At 36.2% G+C, this 27,708-nt stretch overlaps 3 protein-coding genes across 9 annotated transcripts in view; 1 reads left to right on the plus strand and 2 right to left on the minus strand.

Moving 5' to 3' along the window:
- The window catches only part of LOC148957621 (alpha-1A adrenergic receptor-like), a 49,217-nt gene extending 43,753 nt beyond the window's left edge, over window positions 1-5,464 (plus strand). For 4 of the 5 annotated variants that reach the window (XM_065200182.2, XM_065200181.2, XM_065200178.2 and 1 more), the window contains one exon: window positions 1,378-5,463. In XM_065200182.2, the coding sequence (XP_065056254.1) occupies window positions 1,409-2,665 (1,257 nt within the window). In that variant the 5' untranslated portion in view covers window positions 1,378-1,408 and the 3' untranslated portion in view covers window positions 2,666-5,463. Of the gene's footprint in view, window positions 1-1,377 lie in introns of all 5 variants that reach the window. The other variant, XM_089115093.1, reaches the window with a different exon arrangement.
- Window positions 5,465-8,241: 2,777 nt separating this feature from the next.
- LOC135684763 (potassium voltage-gated channel subfamily A member 1-like) lies at window positions 8,242-15,673 on the minus strand. The gene is made up of 2 exons (XM_065200414.2): window positions 15,344-15,673; window positions 8,242-12,686 (listed from the first exon to the last, which is right to left on the minus strand). Exon 2 carries the CDS (start codon window positions 12,284-12,286, stop codon window positions 10,958-10,960), a length of 1,329 nt encoding a protein of 442 aa, XP_065056486.1. The 5' UTR covers window positions 12,287-12,686; window positions 15,344-15,673; the 3' UTR covers window positions 8,242-10,957.
- A 2,320-nt stretch (window positions 15,674-17,993) lies between these two features.
- Window positions 17,994-27,708, minus strand: part of LOC148957622 (mediator of RNA polymerase II transcription subunit 12-like protein) — a 39,523-nt gene continuing 29,808 nt past the window's right edge. The window contains exons 35-41 of one of the 3 annotated variants that reach the window (XM_089114930.1): window positions 26,136-26,306; window positions 25,008-25,296; window positions 23,815-24,130; window positions 23,126-23,456; window positions 22,393-22,468; window positions 20,917-21,303; window positions 17,994-20,153 (exon numbers count right to left, since the gene is read on the minus strand). In XM_089114930.1, coding sequence (XP_088971056.1) covers window positions 19,933-20,153; window positions 20,917-21,303; window positions 22,393-22,468; window positions 23,126-23,456; window positions 23,815-24,130; window positions 25,008-25,296; window positions 26,136-26,306 — 1,791 coding nt within the window. In that variant the 3' untranslated portion in view covers window positions 17,994-19,932. Of the gene's footprint in view, window positions 20,154-20,916; window positions 21,304-22,392; window positions 22,475-23,125; window positions 23,457-23,814; window positions 24,131-25,007; window positions 25,297-26,135; window positions 26,307-27,708 lie in introns of all 3 variants that reach the window. The other 2 variants (XM_089114929.1, XM_089114931.1) reach the window with 2 other exon arrangements.

The raw sequence follows: 27,708 nt of genomic DNA on the forward strand, positions 1-27,708 counted from the left end.
ATCGATCACTAGCGAAATATCACGTCACTGAACTGTGACACTGCCGAAATCTCGTTTGTTGGGGAATTGAGCAAGGTCAGACAGAGCAATTTGCTATCAGAAAATTAATGCCCGACGCAGATGGTCATTATTTCAAGATAAGTCACAGTGGGGTCGGCGACTTAAAACGATATTATTATTTTGTTCGTGGTATATATCAGACTCATAAAGAAGAGCGACAGGATAGTTCATCGAAAACATGGTTCACTGGTACCAAAATTAGACCCAGTTTGTGATGCCCTATTACATTGAGAATTGCACTGAATGACCGACGGAGTTCATCAAACGGCTTCTTGTTAATAATTAAAAGAAATAAAATACTGTAATAAACTGCTATAAGTTGCAGATGAGAAAAGATTTACTCCGAACAAGAGCATTAGATTCATATTCTCTGATGCTTTACCTCATGCTCAATTTATAGATTTCCAAGAGACTTTAGATCGATACAAGTTATATGTATGTACTGGTCTAAGTATAAATCGCCTAGTGATTTGCAACATCGTGCTTACATTGTTTTCAGTGAAAGATACAATCATGACCGTTTGTCACTTCGATTTGTCTCAGAGCCATTCCCTTTCAGCTCGTAAATGATTATCATACTTTGTAACCATCTTTTCCACATTTTACGTTTTTTGTGTATAGAGCAAAACGGTTTTAAGTTGCTACGCTGAGATTCGCGCTTAATGTGATCATTTGTAACTGATGACCTTTTAAGTGATTACTCTTAAAAACAAACATTTTTGCAATCAATCTATCGTCAACGAACGTTCAATTTCTGGTTAACTTATTTTTAATGCTATCGTGTTAGGTATTGCGCAATCTTTTTGCGTTTGTATACAAATAGGTAGCAGTAGTCAGTTGACGTATCAATACTCTATAAACATAGCTGCTAACATTGATGTAAAAATACTTCCTTTAAACGTAGCTTTAAGATGCTGTGAAAGCTTTCTAGCATTTCATGTGGAGAGTTACAGAAAGACGTATGAATGTGTATAAAGGCATGGGAGACGTTCTCAATGAATTGTGTTATATCCAAAGAAAACACAAATTTCTAAAAATTCAATGAGTTTGAATTTCCTAGAATGAATTTGAATTTCCTAGAACGAGTTTGAATCTCATCCAAGGCTGCTAAAAGCAAAAAGGGTTTTACTAAATGGGATTATCCTACTCTCCTTGCATTAACACCTGCTTTCTTGTTAGTATGGAATTCCTCTCTTAGCCTAAACATTTCTTTGATAGGAAACCTATAGCAAATATTGTTCGATTAATGTTTAAAAAATATCCTTGTCTTTTCTTTAATACTTACTTGTATTTGTATCTTTTCCATTTCTTTTCAAGGGGCATAAATATCATCGGAATTAACAAACGCATGCTCGATTCAAGAAAAATGGGCTACCTACACAGCATTATGCCAACAATTTCAACAGCTTTATCTACGGTCACAAACTTCACAAATTTCAGCTTCAATCTGCTCACCATAAGCAATGGCCCCACGCAGTTATCAGCTTTACCAAGCAGCGTATCTACAGCCATTCCCCATTGGTCAACCATCAGCACACTACCAACAGCTTCACGAAAAACTAACACTACAGAAAAGCCAGAAGAAATAAGCATCATGGCAATCCATTTCCTGGGATTCTTCCTTATTCTTTTGGCGGTTCTAGCAATAATTGGGAACTTCATTCTCATGGCTATCATAATATTTGTTCGAAAACTGCACTCAAAGACCCACATATTTATCGTGGATTTGACTGTAAGCGATATTCTTGTTGCTGTCACTGTCATGCCGATTGACATTGATAGGCTTATAAGACGTAAGTTCTTACACGATGTTGTCACGTGCGAGTTTGTCAGCGTCATGTTCTTCATGTCCCTCCCAGCAGCCGCTCTAAGCCTTTCCCTTTTGACCTTGGAGCGCTACATAACCCTAAGATACCCTCTCACCCACCTGAAAATTCTGACACGCTACCGCATTGTTGGGGCATTAGTCGTCAAGTGGGTTTATGTCATAATCGTCGCCAGCTTGCCTGCCATGGGATGGGTATACCGGCCAACTACTGTAGACAAGAACTGCAACTTATACTTCACCATACAGTACGCTGTATTTATGGTGACAGCAAATTTCATTCTTCCCTTGATAATAATTTTGGCGGCCAACATAGAGATTTTTCGTATTGCCAACAGTGCCGCATTGAAAATGCGAAAGTCGACAAGACGCAACGAGAAAAGGAGGGCCAGCCTGATCACTATTGGTGGTAATGTCAAAGCTGCAAAACGAATCATGCTTCTTGTTGGCCTCTTCCTCATATCCTGGGTTCCATACATCACCAACACAATTGTCTGCATGGTCCTTCGTACCTGTCATTCTCCTTTGGCCTTATGTATCGTCCTGACATTGAACTTTTCTAGTACTGCGATGAATCCAATATTGTATGGCCTGCTAAACAAAGATGTACGCCACGAAATTCGAAAGATTCTCAGAGAATTGTCAATGAAATGCACAAAAAACAGCTTCGACAAGCCCTTTCAACGTGCCAGCCATGCCGATTACAGCTATTCAGTGTCTGTGGCTACAGACAGAGAAGTGCTTAACGCCAAGGATGCAGCCCACGAAACGACATTTTGACATTTGTTCATTTGGATCGGATTGGCTGCAGAAAGTCATAACCTACAGGCTAAACCTTAAGAATCATCAATTTTCGGGCTTTTGTAACCCTAGTGTGAGATCTATCTGATTTATGTATATGGTTTCTTTATTTGCTTTGAAATTTAGTGTTTAGAAATCACGAAACTCCGGTACAAGCGTTATGACATCGTAACAAAACTTTATTATTTAGCATAGTAGGTTCTAGTCCTCATATCTATTCAAACTTTCATGAAGATCATTGGCTGTTACTTTCTCTAAAACAAATCTTAAAAAATGTTTCTATACTTTCCAAGAGTATTTTTTCAGGATGTGATCAATGTGCAGGACAATATTGCTAATGTCGAAAAGAGTGTAAAGCGTATTCAGAAATTTCAAAGGTATGGCGCTCATCGTTGATTTTCTCGGTGTCAGTTCACCATTTGAAATAAAAATATTGGAATAAAAAGGAGTTCATATCATTTGCAAAATGTGGACTTTCAATTCCATCTCAAAATCAAAAGTAGTAAATGCGCCAATTCAGTTCGTTATGGTAAGAATTTCTACTATTGAAATTACATTGAAATTTGCCCCTTCCAACACGAATAAAGTGTTTTTTTGTATAAGTTCTGGCTACCAGGGGTGGCTTGCGAAATTCCCAAGGTAGAAAGTGCAGGAGCTCGAGCCCCCAAGAACCCAGGTAGTTTGCGCCTATGATCAAAGTTTCTAAATACTCGAAATGATCCTAAACTTTGATAAAGGCTTTTGTGCTAATCAAGACTATCAATAATTTAAGGACTGGCCTTTTATTTTATGCAAAATTCATCAGTTGATCTTGAAGTTACATTTTAACACAAACCCCCAGCAGTGGTGCCGTCGAGAGGGCTCATGTGGGGCCTCAGGAGGCTCTGCCCCCTTGTTAAAATTCAAGGAAATTTTTGAGGACTCAGAAACAAGTGAATTCACATTTGGTTAGAAGAATTCTTTGTTGGCAACCCTGTATTGAACTATAGATTTCTTGTGAATGAGCAATCTCTTTTCAGTCTTTTTGTGTCACTGAATGGTTTGAGCAATCACTGTACACAACGGAGAGTTTTGAACATAAATGCGAATATATTGGGTGTGGAAAGGGTGTGGTCATGGATGTGGATTCTTGAATCTGCCTACAGCACAGTCCCTCTTCCTAACTTTGTAGGACGGCACCCCTGACCTCAAGGTTGTTTTATTTATAAAAATCTGATCAGTTCATGCAGTATTGCTATTGGCAATGCTTATTTGACTTGCCATCTTATCGAAACCTCTCTAACCTTACAACCGGTACAACTAGCCAGGTATGAGGTATGAGCCACTCTGGCCAATATTTTCCTAGTGAAGGATATCTAAAAACAAATCAAACGATTCTCTGATGATAAACAAGATAATCTTCAGTGCTTAACTGGAAAATGGTACTGTGCGCATTATGTGAGTAATTAGCTGCTTAAAACAATTTGTGCATCAAGAACTTGCAAGATGGTCTTTGAAGAATAAAATCAGTTTAATATATTCTAAAGATCACAACTTGAACGCAAGTCACTTCTCTATTAAAATGATTATGACAAAGAATAGCAAATCTGCTATGTAAGCGACGTATGCATAAACTCGACCTACGTCTCATGTATAAAAAATGGTTAGATCATTTCCTTTGATATTGTAGATATAAATTGTGTATCCACTAATACTTAAGTATGTAACGTAGAAATAAATCATTTACTTTCTTTTTAGATTTCATTTGCAGCCTCTCTTAAAACAAGCTGCATGGTATTTACAGGCAGGTACCGCGCAGCCATCGGGCTAGTAAGGGCGATAACCCTCCCCCTCCCCTCCCCCCATTTTTTTTAAATAATAGGTTAGATTTTTTTTTAGAAAGTTTACTCTAATGCAACTTTGGAAAGATTACTCTAACAGATCTTAAGTAGCAGTTCTTTTTGACTGGGAACCCTATTTTGTTCATTTTCTTGATCTCTTGCCTTATTAAATCTGTTTTTATAGAAATTGATGTCTTCTCTGAATCGGACTGTTTATAAATAAAGTAGAAAGAAGCAAGCATTTTCTAAAAGGGGCGTTTTCCGGCGTTTCTAAAGGGCGCGGCCTTAACAAATTCGTGGTCACACCTTTTCAGCCCACCCATTTTTAGAATGGTGCGCGGTACCTATTTACAAATCTTTAACATTTTAGAAATAGATTACTGTTTCAAGCTGTTTTTTAATAATCTTACTGATAAAATATCAAAAAATCTTTTTATTACAATTTCCATCTTCTGTGTGAAATAGAAAAAATTACGTTATAGAATACTTCCACTACTATGTTTTCAGATTTAGTATTTAATTCATTAAATACGACTACTTACATGTTTTCAGATTTAGTATTGTAAAGGAAAATATTTAATGTTGTTAGCTGGCCTAGCAGTAACTGTTGTAGCCGCTGTTGAGCTAGCAATATGATATCTGTATGTTAGTAGATGGGTTACATGTAGACTTGACATGATAGAGTCAAAGTACGATATCATCACTGCCTGTTTATTTGAATGTCTCCTTCTTCTGGACAAAATTTTGATAATTGGAACTCAAGATAATTTAAAATAAACCTAATTGTACTTGAACATTTGTACTATCCGACTATGCCTGTGATAAAATTGGCAAAATTTTTATCGAGGAATTTAATATCCACTTATGTTGAATTGTGCTGCTGCGTGGCTAATGTAAGTCAAATTGTGTAGGTTTGCGAAGGTTCATTATAACGGCTCCGTCTTCTGAGTACTGGGTATAGGAACCCCATTCTTACAATAGAACAAGGGTTTTTCTGAGGTGGAGGAGCACCTCTGTCCATTTCCACAAATTGATTTGTGGAGGTTTGCCACATGTACCAATTGTGATGACTAATGTATGTTTTCGAAAATCTTGAAATTTTCATACTATAAATCGATAAATATTTAAAATTTTCCACTGTAGCTTTAACCCTTATATTCATAATATTCAACCAAAGTGATGCTAAGAAATTCAACATACCGGGGCTGGTCCTTTCAAGACGGTGTACAGCGATACATGTATCAGGTGATGATCGCCATTGATATGTGACACAAACCCATACTTACATGTTTCGGAAAAAATGTTACAAAAAATTACTCAAGACCCAACAGCCAGCTATTTAACAAAGTTGAGCATTGGAAATCAAACACTATGTCTCTGAAATGTCTCGAATCTACCATTTCGAGCCTACATTGCAAAGTTATGAATCAGCAACCTAGGTCAAAGGCTGGCAGTTCATTTTTTACATGGGCCATATGAGAGACCTGAACTGTGTTAGGCAGCCGAGACAACGACAACTTTCTTATAAGCAATGTTCCTTAGATTATGCTATATCTTAACTTCTACTGGTTGATGTTTATATCTTTGCTATATCTATTACGTAGATGTTTATATATATATATATGGAACTGATGAGTAAATTAACTAGGAAAATGCTTTTTAAATTTCATGCATTCATTGATGACACCCTCGCGAGGGCCGGATAGCGACTTTATAAGGGTCGTGTATGGCCCGCGGGCCGTAAGATGCCCAGCTCTGGCCTAGATAGTTAGTGAAGGCATATTAAATCTACAGATAATAGTACAAGGATCTAGATGAATTATAATATGATATTTCACATGATATCAATACACTTGATACAATATGATATCAAGAAATAGATTGTAATTACTAGCATAAGATACGTTTGCAAAAGCATATGTCAGCATAGTTCAGCGATGCTATTTTTTCTTTATCAATCATTATTCAACAAAGGAGCAAAGCACACAAACTTTGAGTCCAGGAATGTTATAATCTTCTTTGCAACACATATGTAACAATTTACACTGCTATTATGAGAAACATTGGCAGATGATAGATGATCGACTTTGATATGTGATACAGATGCAACAAGAATGATTACAGTTGTGAAAATAGAAAGTTATCATTATCGTCATTTATGTAGGCTAATAACTAATTCTTCTTACTTTCAGCTAATCAAGGCCTACTATTTGCGTTTTATCCAAGTTACAATCTAATAAGAAATGAAACTATTAAAACTGAAATTGTAACGTATAAGATTGAATAAATTAAAGGCCAATAATTTTAGAAACCCAACTCGTTGAGTTCAAGATTATTCTGTAAGAATATGTTGCCGCGTCTGCAACTGCATATTTTTCCTGTCAAACATTTAATTGGCATTTTGGAAATGTTGAAGGTTTTGATTATTTCAATTTTTGCGGTGAAATTTGTGATGAATTCATCAATTTTTGCGGTGAATTCATTTGTGAATGATTTTATAACATCTATTACCATGTCTTATTACCATGTCTATTACCATGTCTTAGATTGTAGGTAATAATTATTTCTCTAAAAGGTTCTGCAATTAAGGCGGATTTAGATCAGATTTTGTTTACTTGATCTCAACCATAAGAAATTTTACGCTTCGTACATGGATTGACACTTTGGTACGAGTTTACCACAAATGAAGAAAAAAATCATTAGCGTACGCTTTGTGGCGCAATGACCTTTCCTGAATATGAGTTGGTCTTTGATTCAAGCTTCTTACATTTAAAAAGTAGGCAGTGGCTAGAGTGAGATAAAGACAAAAGACCTCCTTAACAGCTGTCGTTTTCCGTGTTCACGAAATTGAATTTCAAAAAAGGCGGGACATTTTGACCATTTCGACCAATCGAAAGATGGTCACAGAAAGTTCCACAAAAGTTTGACATATGTTTTTTGTATTCCTTTTTTTATCTTGGTGTTGTTTTGATTCACAAATGCTAGTTAGCTATTTAAAACCAATTACTGTTTTGAAAGAAAATGGTTGGTGGAAACATAAGCCGAGACGATCCTACTCTGCATTTCCCTTCAAACAGGACACGCCTATTCTGATGGACAATTCAGTACTTCCATTTCTGCAAAAGTTACGAAAACGCATTAACGTTATAGCGAAATTATTTTGAAACCATTCAGATAGTTTCAGGGCATCGTGCTCTTGATGTGCATTAACATTTTCTTTGCTCTTTACTTGTACAAAATTGCCATAGATTCCAGTCTAACCAATATATGGTAAACAGAAAGGACCCAAGACATCTTGTAGTACATCTAGAGCAGTTTCTACTCGTGTCCTGAATTAAAAATTTAACTTGTACCTACTGCTTCCTATCGGTGAAATAGCTATGGACGAGAAGCAAGGCAGATGTGCTGAAGCCATATGCACTCAATTTTGCTGTTATTAAGTCGTTATAAAGACAAACGAATGCTTTCAAAAGTTCTGCCAATCCCATCCACATAACGTTTCTGCTGTCTTCCAAGTGCAGGCTGTGTACTTTTTCCTTCAACTTCGTATCTCCGTCTACACTCATACGGCTTTGGATAAAAAAGCATCTTATATTTCATCATTTTTACAATTTTTAGTGAATGTTTAAAACTGACGGTTAGACAGTAAATAGTTATTTTATCTAAAAGTAAAAAAGCACAAAAGGAGAACGTTGCAACTGCAAAATTGACTTTGAAGGAAGCAGGTTGAGGTGACGTGATGTGGGCAGGTACGGTAGCAATGCTACTGTGAATCTGCAATCTGTACACAGGAAATGATTATCTGTAAAGTATATTCACTGATAAATATAATTTACAATAGACTTTCAAATACTAAACAGAAGCTTCCCATAAGAAGCAACGTCACAAAAACATTCACTCAATTAGACTTTTAAAGCTCAATTTAAAACCAGAATTTATTGATTTATTAAAGTTCTTACATAAACTATGAAGAAATGTTCAACGGCGGAAATTCTGCGAGATTTAATGTCATGTAAATGGTTTACATTTTCATGTCATATAAATAATTTTCATGTCATTGGATTTGCATGTCAGAAGCGCCGTTCATGCTTTTCTTTATAAGAAAGCTAGCTCGTGGCCTAGTTCTTGAAGTCCTCAATTTTTGGAGCTATTGTTATCAAATTTTGGTGCTCAACGTTCCTTAATAGTTCTTTAAATTACCTGCACAATTGATACCATGCTTATTGCACATCGTACATATTAATTTTTTACAAGTGTTGTTAGATTCTTCACTGTAGCTAAGAACCAGGTGAAAACACAAGGAGGATTGACTACAAAGACACCTGAAATATAATTTTTGGAGATATTGTTATCAAATTTTGGTGCTCAACGCTCCTTAATAGTTCTTTAAATTAACTGCACAATTGATACCATGAAAATTGCACATCGTACATTAGAATTTTTTACAAGTGTCGTTAGATTCTTAACTGTAGCTAGAAACCAGGTGAAAACACAAAGAAGATTGACTACAAAGACATCTGAAAAATGAAGTAGTTGAAATGCAATCAAAAAGAAAAGCAAAACACTCAAAATTACGCAATGAAACACTCGATAGCTACCTTTGTAACACATAATTGATCTAATTTTTGACTATAAATAAACGGAACTGGCTTCCTAATTCCTGATTATTTGCAATGATAAAAATGTTCAAAAATGAAACGGTTTCTTTATATTTTATCTTTATTTAGTCCAACGGTTATTATTTACTGCCTTCTACATGTAGGTTTCTTATAAACCTACTCCTTTATAAGAAACCACGTGAATTGAATGTTCAAGTATAAAACAACATCTAATTTTTTTATTTGCAGCGTATTAGATTTTGATTTCAGACGAATTTATATTGGATTCTAAGGTCAAATAAATGTTACTGGATTTTAATGTAAAATAAATCGTATTTGATTTTTATGTCGTACAGTTCGTATTGGATTTTGATATCATATAAATAGCTTTTTATGGATTTTTATGTCATATGCAACTTATCAACAAGATTTTAATCACAAATACATCATGTTTGATTTTCATTTCAGCAACAACGTATTGGATTTCGTTTAATATACAACGCATTTACTGTTCATTTCCAGTGTATTGGGTTTTTGTCATATGCATTACATTATAGTTTCATATCATGCATCACACTTGACTTTCAAGTCATATCATAAACTTTTCTCAAGATTTTCTCATGTCATATTTATCCCATAATTTATTCAAGGCGTATGCATTGTATGGTATTTACATGACATGTGCATTATATAATGTAAATACCACATATTTATATCATACCCAGCCTAGAGGCTTTTCATGAGGTATGTATCGTATGGTATTTTCATGTGAATCACTTAAAATTCTGTTTCATAAACATATTTAAAGTCATCGACTGTCGTCAAAAATTTAAAATTTTTTGAATCAACTTCCAGCAATATATGGATGTATTGTTTGCATATACAGAACTACGACGTCTTGAAAATAATCCGAAAGTATAAAATTTGTTACAGAACATTTAACTCTATTGATGCCTTAAAAAACTAGCATTGGCTAGGCTACCAGAAACTGCCAAAAGGATACCTTTTTAGCACAGTTGCCATGCTTATGTAAATTGAAGAGAAAAGATGATAAAATTAAATGGGGCAATATTATATTTAAGGATTAAAGTTTAGAAAAAGCAATTTTTCTAGGGCTGAGTGCTTTAAAAATACTAAAGCAACTAAGTAGACTATGAAAATGATCGGTTTAAATGTTAATGCGTCTTTTGTGCACCCTTAAACAGCTTTGTCTCTGTTTTTTGTTTTTACTGAGCTTTGTTTGTAACAACATATATAGGTCTCTAAAATGAATATACAGTTGTGAAGCCTGGCGCTCAGTCTTAACACTAGGCCTCGTGTGTACATAGCAAGTAATTTTACTTTTTCAAAACAAAGTGAGGTTTTTCTCGAAAGTTAGAGCTAATGCTATGGCTTTCTCAAAACATCGATTAGCGAAGGCTTACTGGAATTTGCTAACAGCAGTTTAAATTTAAACTACATGTGATATATGCTATCACAGCGACAAAAAGACATTTATAATCTAATAAAATTTCAGCTTAGAAATCATTTGCGATCTGATGACGATAAAGGCACGACTTCTAAGTAAAACAGCCTTTTTGGATATTCTTAGTAAGATGTTTTAATCTTTTTTCGACGTCTCTATGCATTTTAGCTGGTAGCGGATCCTGCCTAGTCATATTGGTATTGCTTGGCAAATAATATATGTTTTGTTTTGCTTTGAATAGCTTGATTGATTATATCATAAAAGGCGTTCAGTAACGAACCCTGCAGCTTCTGTTTGAGTCATTTAAGTCAGTATTAGTCTTGTCTGTGATTCATGACATGCATGACACACGATAGTAAAATATAAATATAAAACATTAACACAAGGCTCAATACTGTAACTCGAGATAGGAAGACCTCCTTTCAAGGTACGGGGACCTCTGTTCGAGATACGGCGACCTCCTTTCAAGATAGGGAGACTTCTTTTCAATCTGTGCGTAATTTTGCACAGCGGGTATGTTTGTTGCAGTCTTAAGAGCTGTGCCATTTTCATCTTCGCTTGATTTGTCTCTTATCGAGTCCCAGAGTTCTAAAAAGTTTGACACTAGACAGAATATCGGCAACCCAATAAGAATAGTGCCAAAAATTGAGAAGAAACCGCCTAATGCTTTTCCAAATGTTGTGACAGGATAGGAGTCTCCATAGCCTACGGTCGTAATGGTGTTGATAGACCACCAAAGAGCATCCGGAATGGTGTGGAGAAACGAGTCTGGTTCGTTAATTTCTGCATAGTAAGTTAAAGCAGCACTAACAACGGTTGCTATGATCAATATAAAGAAGAGCAGACCAAGTTCATGCCTACTGGCAAAAAGCGTGTATATAAGCGCCCGCATACCTCTTGAGTACCTTGAGACCTTGAGAATTCTGGCAATGCGAAAAATTCTGAACGCCTTTAGAATTGACAGTGGTGTCATCTGAGTCTGGCTCTCGATTATAAGTTGTAAGTAGAACGGAATAATAGCCAAGAGGTCGATCCAATTCAATGGCGACTTGAAAAACTGCATTTTATTACTGCAGGATAAAAATCTAACGAAAAATTCAATGGTAAACCAAACGTAACATCCATGGTTCATTACGTAGATGATTTGTTTAACTTTGATGTAACCCTCACTCTTTGGATGCATCAGCGAAGGCAATGTTTCTGCGCACGTTATTACAATTGACAAGGCCAATGCAAATATACCTATAATTGTAATGATCTTTGCAAATATAGACGAATCGGGACTAGAGAACAGTTGCCAGAAAATCCTCTTGAGACGATTCTTAGGCAGTTCATGCGATTCAGCGAGAATAAAACGATCAACTCTTTCAGGAAATGTTAGCAAATCTTCCTTTTTGCCAATTTCAAAGAAACTGAGTTCTGATACAAACTGTTTTTCTGTGATATTATCAGGTTTCGATATTCGGCCATTTGACTGGTAGTAGAACAGGATCGCATCGAACGCTCTTCTGTTTCTATCAAAAAAATATTCGCCACGAAAAGGATCGAAATATTTATTCCTCCGAGAAGGGGAACCAAGAAGAGTATTTGGGTAGCGGGCAAGAGTACTTTCAAACGTCTCAAAATGTGCACCACTGATGTTGATACAGACACGCTCATCTGCTCTTTCTGATAAGAATACCTCTGGATACATATCTGCCTGCCAATCTGGTTCCATTCTTCAAAGCATGCAGACTTGTTGCAGATTTTCAAGCCGTTTCATGACCATAGTTCATTCTGCAAATAAACTACCACGTGCTTGTTGGCATAGACATAAAAAATTTCAGTTCAAATAAATGAGCAGTTTCAGTTTGATTATATGTCCGCTTGTTATACTTGACTTTAATGGAAGTTATTGATTAGTGAGCAAATATCCTCCAGCTGTAACTAGAATGAACAATTCATTTCAGTTTCATTGTCGTCAGGTGCTGGTGCTTGAGAAAACATCAATCCATTTTTCATTTGAGACCTTTTGGATTGATGCATGATAGATACTATGTATTTTATTGCAACCAAGGGCTTTCACTTTGAATCGATTGGTATTCTCAATACTGCTCACATAATGCTTGTCAATTTGTCTGAAAACGAGAAAAGCAATGCTCACAAGAGAACATTGTGATGCTAAATAAAGAAAGAGTTCAGAAATTCGCGTGGCATCTTCAGAACCTAATTCATATATTTACATAAAAGCCACTTATTGGATTCTAGTAATTTAGAACTGAAATATAAATTAAAAATGAGCAGAAGCAACGGTGATCAGTAAGGAACAATTCAATACAACAAAATGTGACTTTATACTTGGAAAATAATTAAAGAATATTAACTGATATTTTACTTTTGCAAACAAGAATTCATCAGCATAACTAGCCGTCAACTAGTGTAACTAACTATTGAATACTGAACCTTTGCTACCTCTTTCAACTGCTTAGGAAATGTAGCAAGGAAATCTTTAAAGTGTGTTAACGGTAAGATAGATAAAAAGACCGGGAGGGAGATATAGGGGCGCTTTAGAGTGTCAATATACTTTAATTTAATTGAGACAATACATATGGTATAGCTTGTCACATAGAATTTTAGTATAATGTGCTTTTTGCTAATAATAGGGTCTTTTTGCAAATTTTTTCGATTATATCTTTTTATGAAAAATATTGATGGAATCAATTGGAAGTTGCACTTTACTTTTCAATTCGAAATTGCAAAACATATTCATATTGGTTTTGTAGACCATAAAGCCTTCCCGAGTGCAAGCAAAAACAACGAATGATTCTGCTATTGAAAAGAGCATGCGCGGAATGAGATACATCGTCTTGTTTTGGAAATTTATTGATTTAACATTGCCTTGTCGCAAGATGAAGATGAATTGAGTAGAATTGTTTCAATATAACTAATTTGACCAAATCCAACACAACGTAGGCTTCATGCTCTTGACAAACAAAAGTTGTTTCAAATATATGGCCAAAAAATGGAAGGGTTGTCTAGAATAAAAAATAATCATCGCTGAGTTCCGTAACACTGCTGCAAATTTTGCATCTTGTCAGAACCAGATTTTCAGTTTATTGAAGTGATTTAGAATATGTAAACGAAAGAATCAGTTGTGAAGATCTTTTTTGACTAAAAGATAAACTTGTAAGAAGCACACGCAGAGTTCGAAATGACCTATGAGATTATCGTGACCGATCATGCTCTTATCATTTATTGATGATTAATTTTCAAGAAACTTCAAAATTTGAATACGCAAGTATTGAAAAGTCATCAATGCAGACTATCTGTTACAAAAATGGCATTTTGTTAGCTGGTACCAGTTGGTATTCTTTTTTGTTATAACTGCCGTGCAGGCAACAATGTTGGAGTTTTAGATTCCTATTCATTACATCAGACATCACAGACAAATATTGCACATGAATTCGACACGTAATTAGTAAATATTGCGTGAAATTGTGAGACACAGAATGCCAGCAAGACCTAAAAAATTTAATTCAGAAAAAAGTGTGAAGTTCTCACATCAGAATAATCATTGGTTGACGAGTTTTTGACGATATATTCGAGTAAGAGGAGTTATGAAAAATGGCCAAAAAACACCAAATTCATATGACCACCTTTTAGTGTGGTGCGTTGGTGGATGATCATATCCTACACAACTTTTGTTCGACAACAACTTGCTGGCAGACACGAACCCCTTTTCGTATCTCAATGGGCTGTCAAGATATTTTGGCTTCACGAGCACCGCCCTATTTGTGCAAATGCAAAGAATTAACTAAAAGTCAAAAATCTAGATATCTTGGATACTAAGATTCTTTTCGATCTTAGCTTTTTACCTGGACTAAATAGCCAACGACCTAAGTATTCCTGGCTTAAGTCATAAGTCCTATGTCACCAGTTAGTTCAGTTCAGTAAATTTTTAAGATCATAGTTTTTCTTATTTCTTTATCTCTTTTTCTTATTTCTAATAGAGGTGGCGTGGACATGTGATCTAGGCGTTTGGCTTACGATATGCGTGTCGCGTGCTCAAGCCACTTAAGGCTTTCTTTCCACCTACCGACTCGCCTGTCCATCCTTTCAAGGTTAGTAAATGCGTACCAAGGGTATTTGTTCTAGACTATCAATTTAGCGGCGCAAGCCACATCAGGTATTAGCTGCCAGAACCCTGGCCTGTTCTAACAAATAACATCTTGCTTGCCTGCTGCATCTATCTTCAAGTTTTAGAGGGACACGCCTTCTTCAATGACGCTGGTCAACAAGATACTGTTACTGTGAAATTTCAACTAATGGACACTTCCCAATATATTTTGTCCAAAAACGTATTTTCTGTCGCCAGAGACTTTTAAGAGTAGCCTCTAAACAACGAACAATTCTCTTAAATGGGCTGTAACTGAAGTCCCTAGCGTATCCCCTGTATAGAAATTGATAAAATCTGGTTGCACAGTTATGAAATTGATAAAATCTGGAAAATAATAAAGTGATAATGGTTCATGAATATTTCATGTAAAAATTTGTCAAACCAGATAACCTGATAGCAGAGTAGCTACGATTGTTGTATAGCTCTGCTAGTTTGACCGTCATTAAGCATTACAATGTTAACAGTGCGTCCTAATCTTCTTATTTAGTATCAAAAACTTTTGGTTCAAAATCTTATCCAAATTTTAAACAGTCCTTGTTTCTTTCCCATTTAGATGGAGTTAATCTTTATAGTAAGCATTGATCTCTATATCAAACAAATAAATGTTTGTAGACATACCATGCACTTTCTCTGAACTGTGTCATCATTTGAGATCTGCAACTACTTTTATGAATAATGTCATTCTTTTAATTGCATTTAAATGCTCTTTGGATTCACCCACACACATTGAAAGACTTCGCAAAAATTAAGGAACACATGACCATTTCGTGCTCTTTGAATGTAAAGAAAAGTTGAAAGATCCATGTTGCGAGAATAAAACGTCAAACACAAGTCGAAAATACAAGTTTATCTGATAAAAGTTTGATAGTGATATGTAAATATCCATGAATTATTAAGTTTGCCTTTGAATGTGCTGGTGATTTGACCTGTTTTACCTTAATGCCAGGTCTTGCTGATTTCTTTGAATGTTTTGGATGTCAACCTGTTCCAGTTATTCAGATTCAATGGTGAATTCCAATTTTCGAAGCTGCAACGTGATACATAGCAAGCTGAAAATGAACTAAAAGGAAGCTAAACTGAATAGATGCAGAAATCCCTTACAACAATAGGATATTACTTACAACAACAGTAGGATACATCAAAGTAGGCTGTGCCTTTACTTTAGAAATACACTGCACTTATCTGAACGTATATGCATAAAATAAGAAATGCAATATGTGTTTTCAGGCATAGTTTTGACTGTTTTAAAGTGTGAAGCAAATGACCCAGTGCTTACACTTTTGTGCCGCTGATGGAGCTACAGTGTATTACGTCATACCTATTCATGACAGAATACAAAAGATTACTTAAGATCAGCATTAACCTTGATACAGAATATGCCTAAGCAAGGGACTTCCTCCAGAAAAAACGAATATTCCTAAGACGGTCTGAAGTTAATCATGATAAAGAAGCTATGAAACTCAAGTTACTACAAAATCGACGATCAAAGTTGCCTTATAAAATTCTTAAATTAGCACTATCCAGCTCTAAAAAACTGTGTAAAGTCCTTATGAAGAAGTGCATTGACAAATTGTATCATCAAATGGTAGAACTGACAATGTTGTTAGCTGTAAGGCCAAAATTTAGAATCTTTTAATAGAGAATTCAGTTTCAACTTTTGCATATAGAAAATATCTAGGAATAAAACATTTAAATGAAGTTATTATGGATTTTTGACTTGTAGAAGTAAAGAGCAGTAGAGGTTACCTACATTGCAGTGTATCCCAAAACCATAAAATCTCATTAATTGGGGGGGGGGGGGTTGACTGCTGGTCTGCAAAAACGCCAGAATTGCATTTACCAGATAAATATTTTTTCGAGGAATTATTTTTGATCGCCTTTGGATTAAAGTGGAGCAGCTGGGAGATCGTTTAATGAAATAATATTAGTTTCAAAGCACAGGAATTGTTATAGATTTTAACACTTTGTAGTAACAATGTGCACAAAGTACCGAAAAATTATCCACAGGTTCGACTCTTATTAGGGCGAGCCCACACCAATTCTTTTTTTGTAATCTGAGATTCAAATCATTCTCAAGGTTTAGTTCTTCTGTAATCGTCTTAACTTCACTTAAATTGATATAGACCTATACAGCGGCGTGCTGGCTCAAAATTGGTAAAGGGGCACCAACCTTTTATTGCGTCCACTTAAGTTAAGCCCATGGTACAGCTCTGTCAGGGCGGGGCGAAATGTGATTGAAAATAGGGGGGTACAATGTTATCATTTCTCAGGGGTTTCATAAAGGCCGCTACCATGGTATAACAAATTTGAAAGTATAACATTATAGGGACTGCTGGAAACTTCATCTAAAATGACTTCGATATCAATTGAATAAAAATCCTAGGCAGTATTCTAAAATTTCTTATATCATTGTGCCATAATGTTTAGATGGTACATGGGTTATAGAAGGGCGTCGCCATGTTTAGCAGCAAGAAATTTTTTTTACAAATATGACGTCCTTGAAACTCTAAAAACTCTTTCAAAAAATTTACAACATAGATTTAGAAACAAGGACGATCCATGGAAAGGTTCATAAAATTTTCTTTATCATTGCGGAAAAAATCTTGAGAATTTTAAAGGGTTTAGTAAAAGCCGCCACCATGGTTGGCGGCAAATTTTGAAAAGCATAACTTGCTAGGGATGACCAGAAATTAATTTCTATAATATTTATAATATATATAAATATTTATATATATTTATAATATTATTTATAAGCTAATTATAAAATATTTATAAGCTAATTTTTATCATAATGTACCATAGATTTATCTGTTTTGCATTTGAAAAGACCACTACATGAGGATCGTAAAGGTATTACAAAATTTTAGGAGCACGTTTAGCAATAAAACCTCTGTGAGGTCAAGCAAGTCAGTCGGTTGCTTACGGATGTTTGGTAACTAATTGTGGAATGCCAAGGGATGCAGGGTTGCAGTCCCTTACCTAGGTTCCAGAGCGTCCAGAGTTTTGAACGGGTCGCAAAGATGACGTATTGGCACGGGAGTGCGGAGGAAGAAAGAAAGAGACGAGAAAAAGCAGCCTTCATATCAAAATTAGCGCCTCTTTAGAGCTCGGCTATGCTAAGTGGCCTTCTTTGTTCACATTTGTTTTCCACGTGATTTTGGGGCCCCTTTGAAGAGTTAGAACGCATTCGGCGCTCCCTGATTCCTCGTCGCTAGAGGAGCAGGTACCCCCTGCCACCACGCCACAGGAGGTGCGTTAGTTGTCAAAGGGCAGTGCTCTCTCGTTGCCTCGATGTTGCTTGTTTCTTTCTGAACATCCTAATCAGAAATCAATTTAAAATCAAAACAACAATAGATGAAACTATGAACATCCTCGCGAGCAAAAAAAATTTTATCAGCAACTTTCTGGCATTTCTCTACAAAACCCATAGAAAATAAGAAAAGAAGTATAATACAATATGATTGATTTTATGAATTGCTTCAAGAAAGCCTTTTTTATAAATGCAACGGCGTGCAATCTGTTTGAACAGTCCCCTCGAAGTCCTTGTTTTAAAAGATGGAATCATTGATTTAGAAAATGCTTTTTGAACAATTTCATTGTATCTGACAAAGAACGAGGCAGTACATGTAGGGAAACTTTTCATGAACAATGGATTCATGCCCATTTCAAGACAAGGCTTATTTCAAGTAAGATGTTTAGTAAAAAATATTAATGAGAAGTTCCAAGCAAAAGCGTCCAGCAGAAATGCCCAGTTTAGCTTAGGCATATATTTTGACTGAGAAATCCACATAGCAAACTGATAAGGTTTGTGCACCGAAGCAAAAGAAAGAGCGCAAGAGCCGAGTCTTGGGGTATCTCTGCCTCTTTTTGCATTGGCCTGGAGACTTAATCCTAATATTTGTCTGCAAAATGAAATTTACTCCGAAGATTCTACTGTTTTGTATTATCCAAACAATAACCAGACAGTACAAATACATTTTAGTGAAGAATACCATGCCTAGCAGGTGTTCATAGCCTGTAACCCGTATTTACTAATTAATAAAACACCTCCTATATGATAAATGGCGCCTATAACACAACTAGCAATGTTGTGGTTAAAGCCAGCCTACGATCTATCACTAGGTCATACATGACGAGTAATCTTGAACATTATAATGAACCAATTTTGGAAAATTTTTCATTTTCACGTAATTCATACCAATTTATCGAAAAATCTTAAGGGATATATCACAAACTTAATGGTTGATTTCGCTCTTAAAATCCTGAACTATACCTTTCTGCCTAAAAAGTAAAAAACAAGGCATTCGGTTTGGTGGCTGTTGATATCTTTATCTTAGCTTGGAGTTTTAATTTTCAAAGGACAATTCCTCTCTAGATTGATCTAATGTTATTTCAACGATGCAAAATGGCACACAAAGTAGATAAAACACTGTTGGTAATATGAAACAGGACATAAAGGACATTATTGCAGAACCTTTTAACATCGCTGGAAACATACTTCATCTTCATCTTTGATTACACAAACAAAGCTTGCTGACAACAACAACAACAAAATCCCGACACTCAAAAGAAGTTACTTTTCCTCCCTTTATAATCATCTTGGTGGGGAAAAAAATATAAATATCGTTTTTGAGTGACTGCATATAATTTTAATTGAGTTCTAACATTCCTACCTAAGGCAAACCATTCATTCATTAGAAAAAAAATGCCAGGGATTGCATACACGATATACATCTAATTAAACAAGGATACTAAAAAGGATGGTTCAATGCAAGAAGAACATCTCAGATTTTACAACTCTTTACCAATTATTCGAACCTAATATCTCTATTTCTAACGTTCCCTGAATATCATATTTTTGGAGAAAATTAAAAGGGCACTAGCTTGTTTGTTGAATAAGAAATACAAAAACAAAAAGGAAATACTACCATTGGGGAATACCCACCCCAGCAGCACTATGCTAAAAAATCTGTTTTCACTAAACAATTACAATTTTGCATACATAATGGGTTATTGTTTTTACAAAAGCAAAAGCATATCATACAAGTTTGATAGACAATAATAATTTGCTACGCCAACATTCATAAAAATTAAAAGTTAAATGTAATTTTAAATTGAAAACTATACAATTCAATTTCTTGGTCGTAAACTATACAGGCAGACAAACACCTAGGGTTCAGGAACTTTTCCAAGGCACTGCTTCTCTGCTAAAAGGGTCCTTGAGGCGGGTATTGCTGACTGCTTCCGAGAAATTGTGATCTCGGTGGCAGCATGTTTTGAAGCTGCTGCAAACTCCCTTGAGGCTCTGAAATCTGACGCTGATACAATCCGAGATCCGGTTGTTGTTGTGGTAGCGAAGGTGGCTCTTGTATTGGACGAGCTGAAGGGTCGGAGAACTGTCTTTGAAATGGCATACCCTGTTGTATCCCTAGAAGAGGTAAACGAATCGAAGTTGTCATATAGAGAGAATGGACGATACAGATTGTTAGTGGAAGATATTCGGAAGTTTAAATTCAAAATTGTTGTAGGTTAGACATATGAACCAAGAAATATGAGCCTTGAAGTTCGAAAACTGATGGTTTCCCCTACAACCCATAAAGCACCAAGATCACACAATAAAGTTGTAAGTGTATGCATTGAACTATTTTGTACAGACTCTGGTGGTTCCCACTGAAAAAACACTGCATAAAAGTTATATACAGTTAATGGAGTATCAGACTTAATGGAGTCTAGAGATAAAAGTCTTGATAGAATCAGGCAAGATTTTACAATACTGAAACAATATCACTTATTCATCGCCAAAAGGGACACGCATATCATCGCGTCCATAGCACCATGCATATCATCTAGATAACCATGGCAACGACAAAGCCTTTCGCTTTGCGTTCCTTTACCGTACAATTGGCAGCTGTTTTTGGGACAAAGGGGCAATTTACAACAATTAACTCAGAAATTACTTTTATTCAGCCGAGTGCTGAAGGGCAACCTAAGCTTAATAGGAATTGATGAATTCTGTATGAGCGAAATGACTTTATATCAATGGTAAGTGACAGCTGCTCTTTTAGGTAGGCGTTGACAGTTTAAATCTACTGTTTGGCGGGGGAATCGAAACACCTTTAGTATGAACAAAACAACTGAGCCTTGTGGGTTAGTTAAAATACGTAGGATCAAGTTCATTTTGCTATTTATACCTGAATATTGTCTTGTCAGCTGATTCAACATTACAGAACTTCTTTGTTGCTGCTGTTGTGACTGTTGTTGCTGCTGCTGTTGTTGTTGTTGCTGTTGACGAATTGCAAGCTGTTGCTGTTGCTGCTGTTGTTGCTGCTGCTGTTGGTATAAAGATCGACTTTGCGTTGGCTGAACCCTCATCTGGTGAACGGGGGAAATAGTTGATCTTGCCATTGGCATTTGCAATAACTGATGAAGAGATGTTTGTACGTCATCAATTTGTGTGCTTTGCTGTAGGCCCTGTGACATTCTTTGATTGGATGCGGTGTACTGGTTGGCCATTAACGACTGGCCCTGAAGATTCTGGGTGACCCCTTGTGACATCTGATTTGCTTGCGCAAACGTACCTTTGAATGAACAAGTATAGTCTATGTTTGAAAACTGCTTAAGATTATTCCCTAGATTCAGAAAATAAAGCTGCTCAAAAATACTGAAGAACAACCAGTTGTCAAGTTCTGCACAGAAATCAAAATAACGTTAAAAACATACGTAAAAGGCAAAAAACTGATGTTCACGTAACAATTGGACGATTGTGGATCGGAAAAACGACAATGGGAGAGAGCAATTGCATTGACACATAACCTTACTCAATCGGATGGATTTAGACATGGGAGGCAATTTAGGAAAAGCCTGCTAATTCTTATTTAATAACAAAGTGTCACAGTTTGGCACCAAAATCTGCAATTGGTGAAATGCTTGAACAGTAAAATACAAAATTTCAAGCATTTTTAAAATCTTGTACTGGTGACATTTTCTTTATTTTGACCAATCGGCAACTACTAACCCTACACAGAGTTCAATCGCGAAAGTGAGAAATTAACTCTTTCTTTTTACCGGAAAAAGAAAAGTTTGTTTCAATGTAAACAGATTCAAAAATGCTTGCTTGCTCCATTCTTTTAAAATTATTGTCACTTTACTTCATGTTGTGACAGCACGTTGCTATTGCAAAGAGATCAGCTTCATTTTCCCTCAGTTGAGAACATAATCAATAAGAGCTTGTGTTAAACAAAAATTTGCTAGAACCCTTAAGTCGTAATAGAAAGATCAGAGGAAAATAACTGGTAAAAAAGCCGATCAGGTTAATTATTTTCCTCTCCTTTTTAAAAGCAAACAATCACAACACGAGATGAAAATATGATTGACATTCTAGTTGAGTGTCATTACGACAGAAATATGGAAGCACATGAATAATATGCTATTGGGAGTGTATTATCAAAAACGTGAGTGTGGGTCGATGCTGTATCCCACAGGCGTGCTACACAAATAGCTCACTATTTCTACAATAATTCAAGTAAAATTTGGCATTTCTCAACCTATCTGATAATTAGCAGCAAAAAAAACTTGCCAAGCAGAATAACAGATAACGAAAGGAACTCAACGGCAGTGCTGTAGTTTTGCTCCTTAGAAACAAATGCAAAATTTAAAAAAAATCTTACTCATAGGTTGAGTTGACTGGTTGGAGTAAATGAGATCTGGCTGACTTCGAATCGAGAGTGCTTGGTTCATAGTAAGCTGCGCCTTGAATGGAAAATGAAACAATAAACCAAGCATTTACAATGTCTATTGGGATCACTCATCTGAATCGCAAGGTTTGAGCTTTAAAACATTAGCTATTATTGTGAGCTGTATAAAAGATTGAGAGACGCTTCTGGCAATCTCAGTCAAAGATCAGTAGCAATAAGATAAGAATTCTGCCATTTTTATCATAAAGATTTTCCATCAGAGGATCTTAGATAAAAAAGCTGAAAGCGCTTACAAAAAAAATACAATACTATTATACAAAAACGAATCATGCTTCGTATCAGTTATTGCAAAAAATTTCGGCAAAGAACTGTTTCACAATTAAAAACGGAGAAAAAAGCTTATCACATTAGAAACAGTTTGCATGCTGAAAGTTAAAAATAAGTTTATATAGATATAAAGAGCCTTGAAAGCCATTCCTAGCTACTCAAAATAAAAAACAACAGAACAGAGACTTTAATGCTTACAGACTTCACAAATGCATATACAGGGTTAAAAATTCTACTCTTCATAAAACAAAAAGATACTGAATATGTGACAAACACCAACTGAACACAGAAAACCTTGTTTAAACATTAGGAATGCAAGGTTCAACGATTGCTTCTAAACGCATATTTCAAAGACCATCATAAGTAGAATACAACCCACATTTGGTGGCCCTTGAGGCTGCATCATATGCATGCTTTGCTGCTGGCTTTGTGACGTCATCTGCAGCTGTCGCTCTTGTGCCATCTCAAACTGATGTGACTGCATTTGCATCTGCTGCTGTTGTTGTTGTTGTTGCTGTTTGCGATTTCTTGCTATCTGCTGCTGGAGTTGCACAAGCGTATTCTGTGTCGATTGGGCGGTGGCTTGCGGTAATGAGCTTTGCACAACTGTCTGCGACAATGACCCGGTCGACTGTTGGTTGCGAGCTACTAGCATGGCCTGCAGAGCCTCCTTCGTTGACTCGGGTGTTGATGTCATGCTCATGTTTTGCCTTGTATGGGAAAGAAGTTAAACTTAAAAATGAACGACTATGAAGTTGGTAGACAGTATTCCAAATGCCTGGCCAAACAAATAAAACAAATGTTTAAAAGGGTGGCCAAACGAACGCAACATTGTTAATCAAGCATGAGAGCAAAAGACATGTTTTACGAAATGTTTGATGGAAATCACATTTTGCAAAACATCATAACATCATAAGACATCGTAAAACATGGTGGCCAAACGAGTAAAACATCTTTTATGCAACAATGTTGGATGATGTTTTATGCCGATGTTTTATTCGTTTGGCCAGGAATTAATATTTTTCTTAGAAGTAATCTAGAAGTAAGAGCACACAAAAATTTTTTCACCTTGCTTGTCCGGCAACAAGCGGCTGTTGTCCTAGTATAATCTGTCCTGTCGAGAGAGAGCCTTGCTGTGGTTGCTGTTGCTGCATTAGTAGGCGCAACTTTTTTTGCTGATTTGGTGTTAAGCCCTGGGTATTCTGCAGACCAGACTGAGAGTCCTGACGCTGTGTACTTCTTTTCCTTTTAGGTGGAGTCTGCTGCACTGTCGTAGATGGCTTGGACTGTCTTGCCACATCGCCACTCTGTCGAGGTTCACCCGTATTCTGTACAGAGGCGAGCAGCTGTGCAAGAGCACTTTTATTTCCTGGCGTTGGAGGTCCTAGAAAATAATGAAAATAGATCAATTGACACAATGGCTACATACGTCCGAAGCAAGCTAACGTAGTTCCCATCCATAAGGAAGGCATTTAAATTGTTGACCCTTATTATTATCATCTAAATGCAAACTATTTATTAAACTCAAATCATTCAGAATTTCGCCCAGGAGATTCAACTGTCAACCTGTTCCTGACAATAATCAATTCCATATTTACAGCTTTCGACTGCAGTCCCACGCTAGATATCCAGTCTGTTATTCTCGATATTTCAAAGGCCTTTCACAGGGTCTGGCAACTCGGTCTCATATACAAGCTATGTCGATGTGGTGTCTCGTGTCTCTGGTAAATTTCTAACGCTAATGCAAAACTTCCTCAATAATAGAAAACAGCGTATTGTTTTGAATGGAAAAACATCTAAATAGCGTGACATTGCAGCTAGAGTCCCCCAAGCTGCGGAACATTTTATGCTGCTCTTTCATACTTTGATACAGATTGATGTGATCCTCTCGACAATGTAAAGGCAATTGCAACCCCACGGATTAACAAACCTTTCAAAGGCAACTTTACTACACATAATTCTTTAGGGTCATAAAAATTAATTTTGAATCCAAACACAAACATTCTCCAGGCAACATTGAAAAATATTCTCAAATTCTAATTTGAAGTAAATATGTTTAATGTAATGGTCAGAGGGTTGCTATGTATTTCAATGCTATGTTTTCCTATGGAATATTCTTGTAGATTGTTTGTTTTTTAAAATTTTATGAGAATAAATAAAAAAGGTTACATACAACATACATGCTTAAATGTATAATTGTGTTTGAATTCAGCCCAGTTGTTTTCTTATTGATTTTCATACAGAATATGAGATAAGCTTACCTCCAGGTGTGTTAGGGGTAGCTGGCTGGCTAGGACGTTCTTCCTCTTTCGCTTCATTGTCTGAATCTTCATTATCGTCATCATTGAGACCGTAATTTGTGAAATAGCTAATTGGCCTGCGCCTTTGGTGCGTATGCAGAAGAAGTCTTTTGGCTTGCTCAAGGTAGCGCGACGGGCGCTTCTCGAGCCGAACTGCCCCAAACCATGCCCAACTTAATGGGGCAGCACTTCGGTGGTCTTCAAGTAAATCCCAAGGATTTATGTTCTGAACACCTCGCATCTTTAGACCCTTAAAAGTGAATGTGGAGTTGCTATCAGTATTTTTTCAGATCATGGAAACCAGGCTTCGACCTTCAACTAGAGGTTGAAGTTGAAAGGTCAAAAAGTGAAAGTTGAAAAGTCAAACTTTCTACCAACCAAAGAGATTTTTCATCAAGCCGATCTTGTCAGAGCCAACTAACTAAAAGTGAGAAATAAGTGTCCCATCTTCGGTAATACTCTGTCTCCTTTCGTGAACGAAATGTGTGGTCTGTTGAACACTTGTTTATACTTTAGCAACTATTGTCGATTAGATAGAGCAATTGATCATATTTAGCCTATAGTTCTTGCTAACCCTCAAAAGGGTGAATGTTCAACCTTGACTCTTTTAAGGAGTAGTGCTATGTTAATAGTTATTGTAAAGTAAATTGGTTTAAATTTTGTTTTATGACATTCAAGAGTTTGAGCTAAATATCATGGTGTTGAAGAGGTGGTTGCACCGTTGTGCAAACTGGAATACAACAAAGCATTTTACCATTAGATAAAAGATTCAGACCACTTTTCTAACTCACAACTTCCCCTTCATTGCTGAGGTACGATAAATAAGTGCGTGTACTACAAATATCGTCTTTATCATCTGTTATGATCTGTCTACTAAGAACAGCTTTATTTAGAAGCGATAGCCAAATCATAAGCAAAAAATGAATTTGCTTGCTCACACAAGAAGCTGTCAAAGAGTGTTTCACGATAGTGGCCTGCGTGATGTACATAGTAATGAGCGTAACTTTTTGTGATGTAAACAGAAAGAAAATCAAAGTGGTTCCGCAATATCGGTAAAACGAAGCAAAAAAGAATATTGAATATTCCTACTTGCTGCGAATGCTGGACCTCGTTCGCTTTATCTTTGTTAAGGGGAGTCGAGCTTCCATCCTGGGAATCGTCCACCTCCATGCTTATAACCTCGTACGCAGGTGTTTCGAGCGGCAAAAGTTGCTTACACTTCAAAATTGAAGGACATTCCCCTCTGTGGGCGATGTCCTTCTAAAAAAGAAACAACAACGCTGGCTTAGTTTTGAGTAAAAAGACTTGGATTTAATAAGAAAATGTCAAACGGACAAATGGGGATTAATGCTAATCATAAGCCTTTGATTTAACGCTAAAAATACTTCGAACAAATGGTTGACCAAAACAACAGTTTGCGTTTTTCTGGGAAAATGTAAACACTTGAGAATGTAAATCAGATGTTAGCAATTATGGTGATTTTGCGCCATTGAAAGTTCTGAGTATCAAAAACACTGCAATCCAATTCGACAGCTTAAGCTAGAGCCTGACTGCCAATATTAGATGTGTTGCCAAATTTAACCCACCTGAAACGTATGGTTATAATGATAAAAAACCTTTCTCTCATCTTCAAAAGTTCACCTGCCCTAAGTTACGCAAGGAAACAGTTGCGAAACAATTTCCTCTTCAAAAGACAACAGCACATTAGTATATTGACATTTAATCTAGAATCGTAAGGTATATTTTATCTGATTCGCAATTTCGCATACTATTTGCAAATGGTAAACACGCGGGCATTCGATGCACACTTCTTTCGACCAAATCTGACGCGAACGTGATTCGAGAAAACTGCTTTGTTTATTCAACCAATGAGATGGTATAGTAAATATTCCACAACGGTAAATTTCTACAGCAGGGCTCATTTGCTGTACCCAATGCCAATTAATTTTTGTACTCTCAGCAATTTCAACTTTTCCTTCCGGCTATTATTATCCTGCAATGCTGTTTCTGTGTACATTTTCCAATTCTCATTACCAGTAAACTTTTGCTGCCGCTGCCATTTTGCTGCTCTATTGCTATTTTGACTCTAATGTCGCCGCACTGTTTTCTTATTCAATGATAGATTCTGGCGATTGCTCATTTTCAAGGACTTTCTTTCGCATGCGACGTTCGCGGTGCGAATTGCGAGCGTTCGCCTGCGAACTTAAAACAAAGATCCAATGCGAATTGTGAATTGCGAATAAAGATAAAATATGCCTTTATGCATTCGGACGAAAACTGTGTATCCGAGATAACGGCTCCTGTTACTGACGTTAGTGTCAGCTTTTGTTTCAATACAAAAAATTCAACTTCATTTATTTAAAAGCAACGAAATTAACGCAAACTCGAAGTGTGATTCCTCTAGCAATGTGATGCTTTCAAGGTCTTAGAACAGAATAGAGTACAAAAATAAGTATGACTTCATTAAAATACATATTTCACAATTTTAAAATTTTGACCACAGAACCTGAAAGGACACCATAAAATACATCTGAATATGCAAAATCAGTTTCATTTTTCAGAAATTGGTTTAAATATGGCCAACAATAGATTTCGAGATAATTAAGAGATTATTGTTGCTCTGGCTCAGTTTATAAAGATAAGAACCAAGATCAAATTACAA

The sequence above is a fragment of the Rhopilema esculentum genome, chromosome 21 (assembly GCF_057945365.1).
Source record: "Rhopilema esculentum isolate cy_ngs chromosome 21, ASM5794536v1, whole genome shotgun sequence".
Lineage (NCBI taxonomy): Eukaryota > Metazoa > Cnidaria > Scyphozoa > Rhizostomeae > Rhizostomatidae > Rhopilema > Rhopilema esculentum.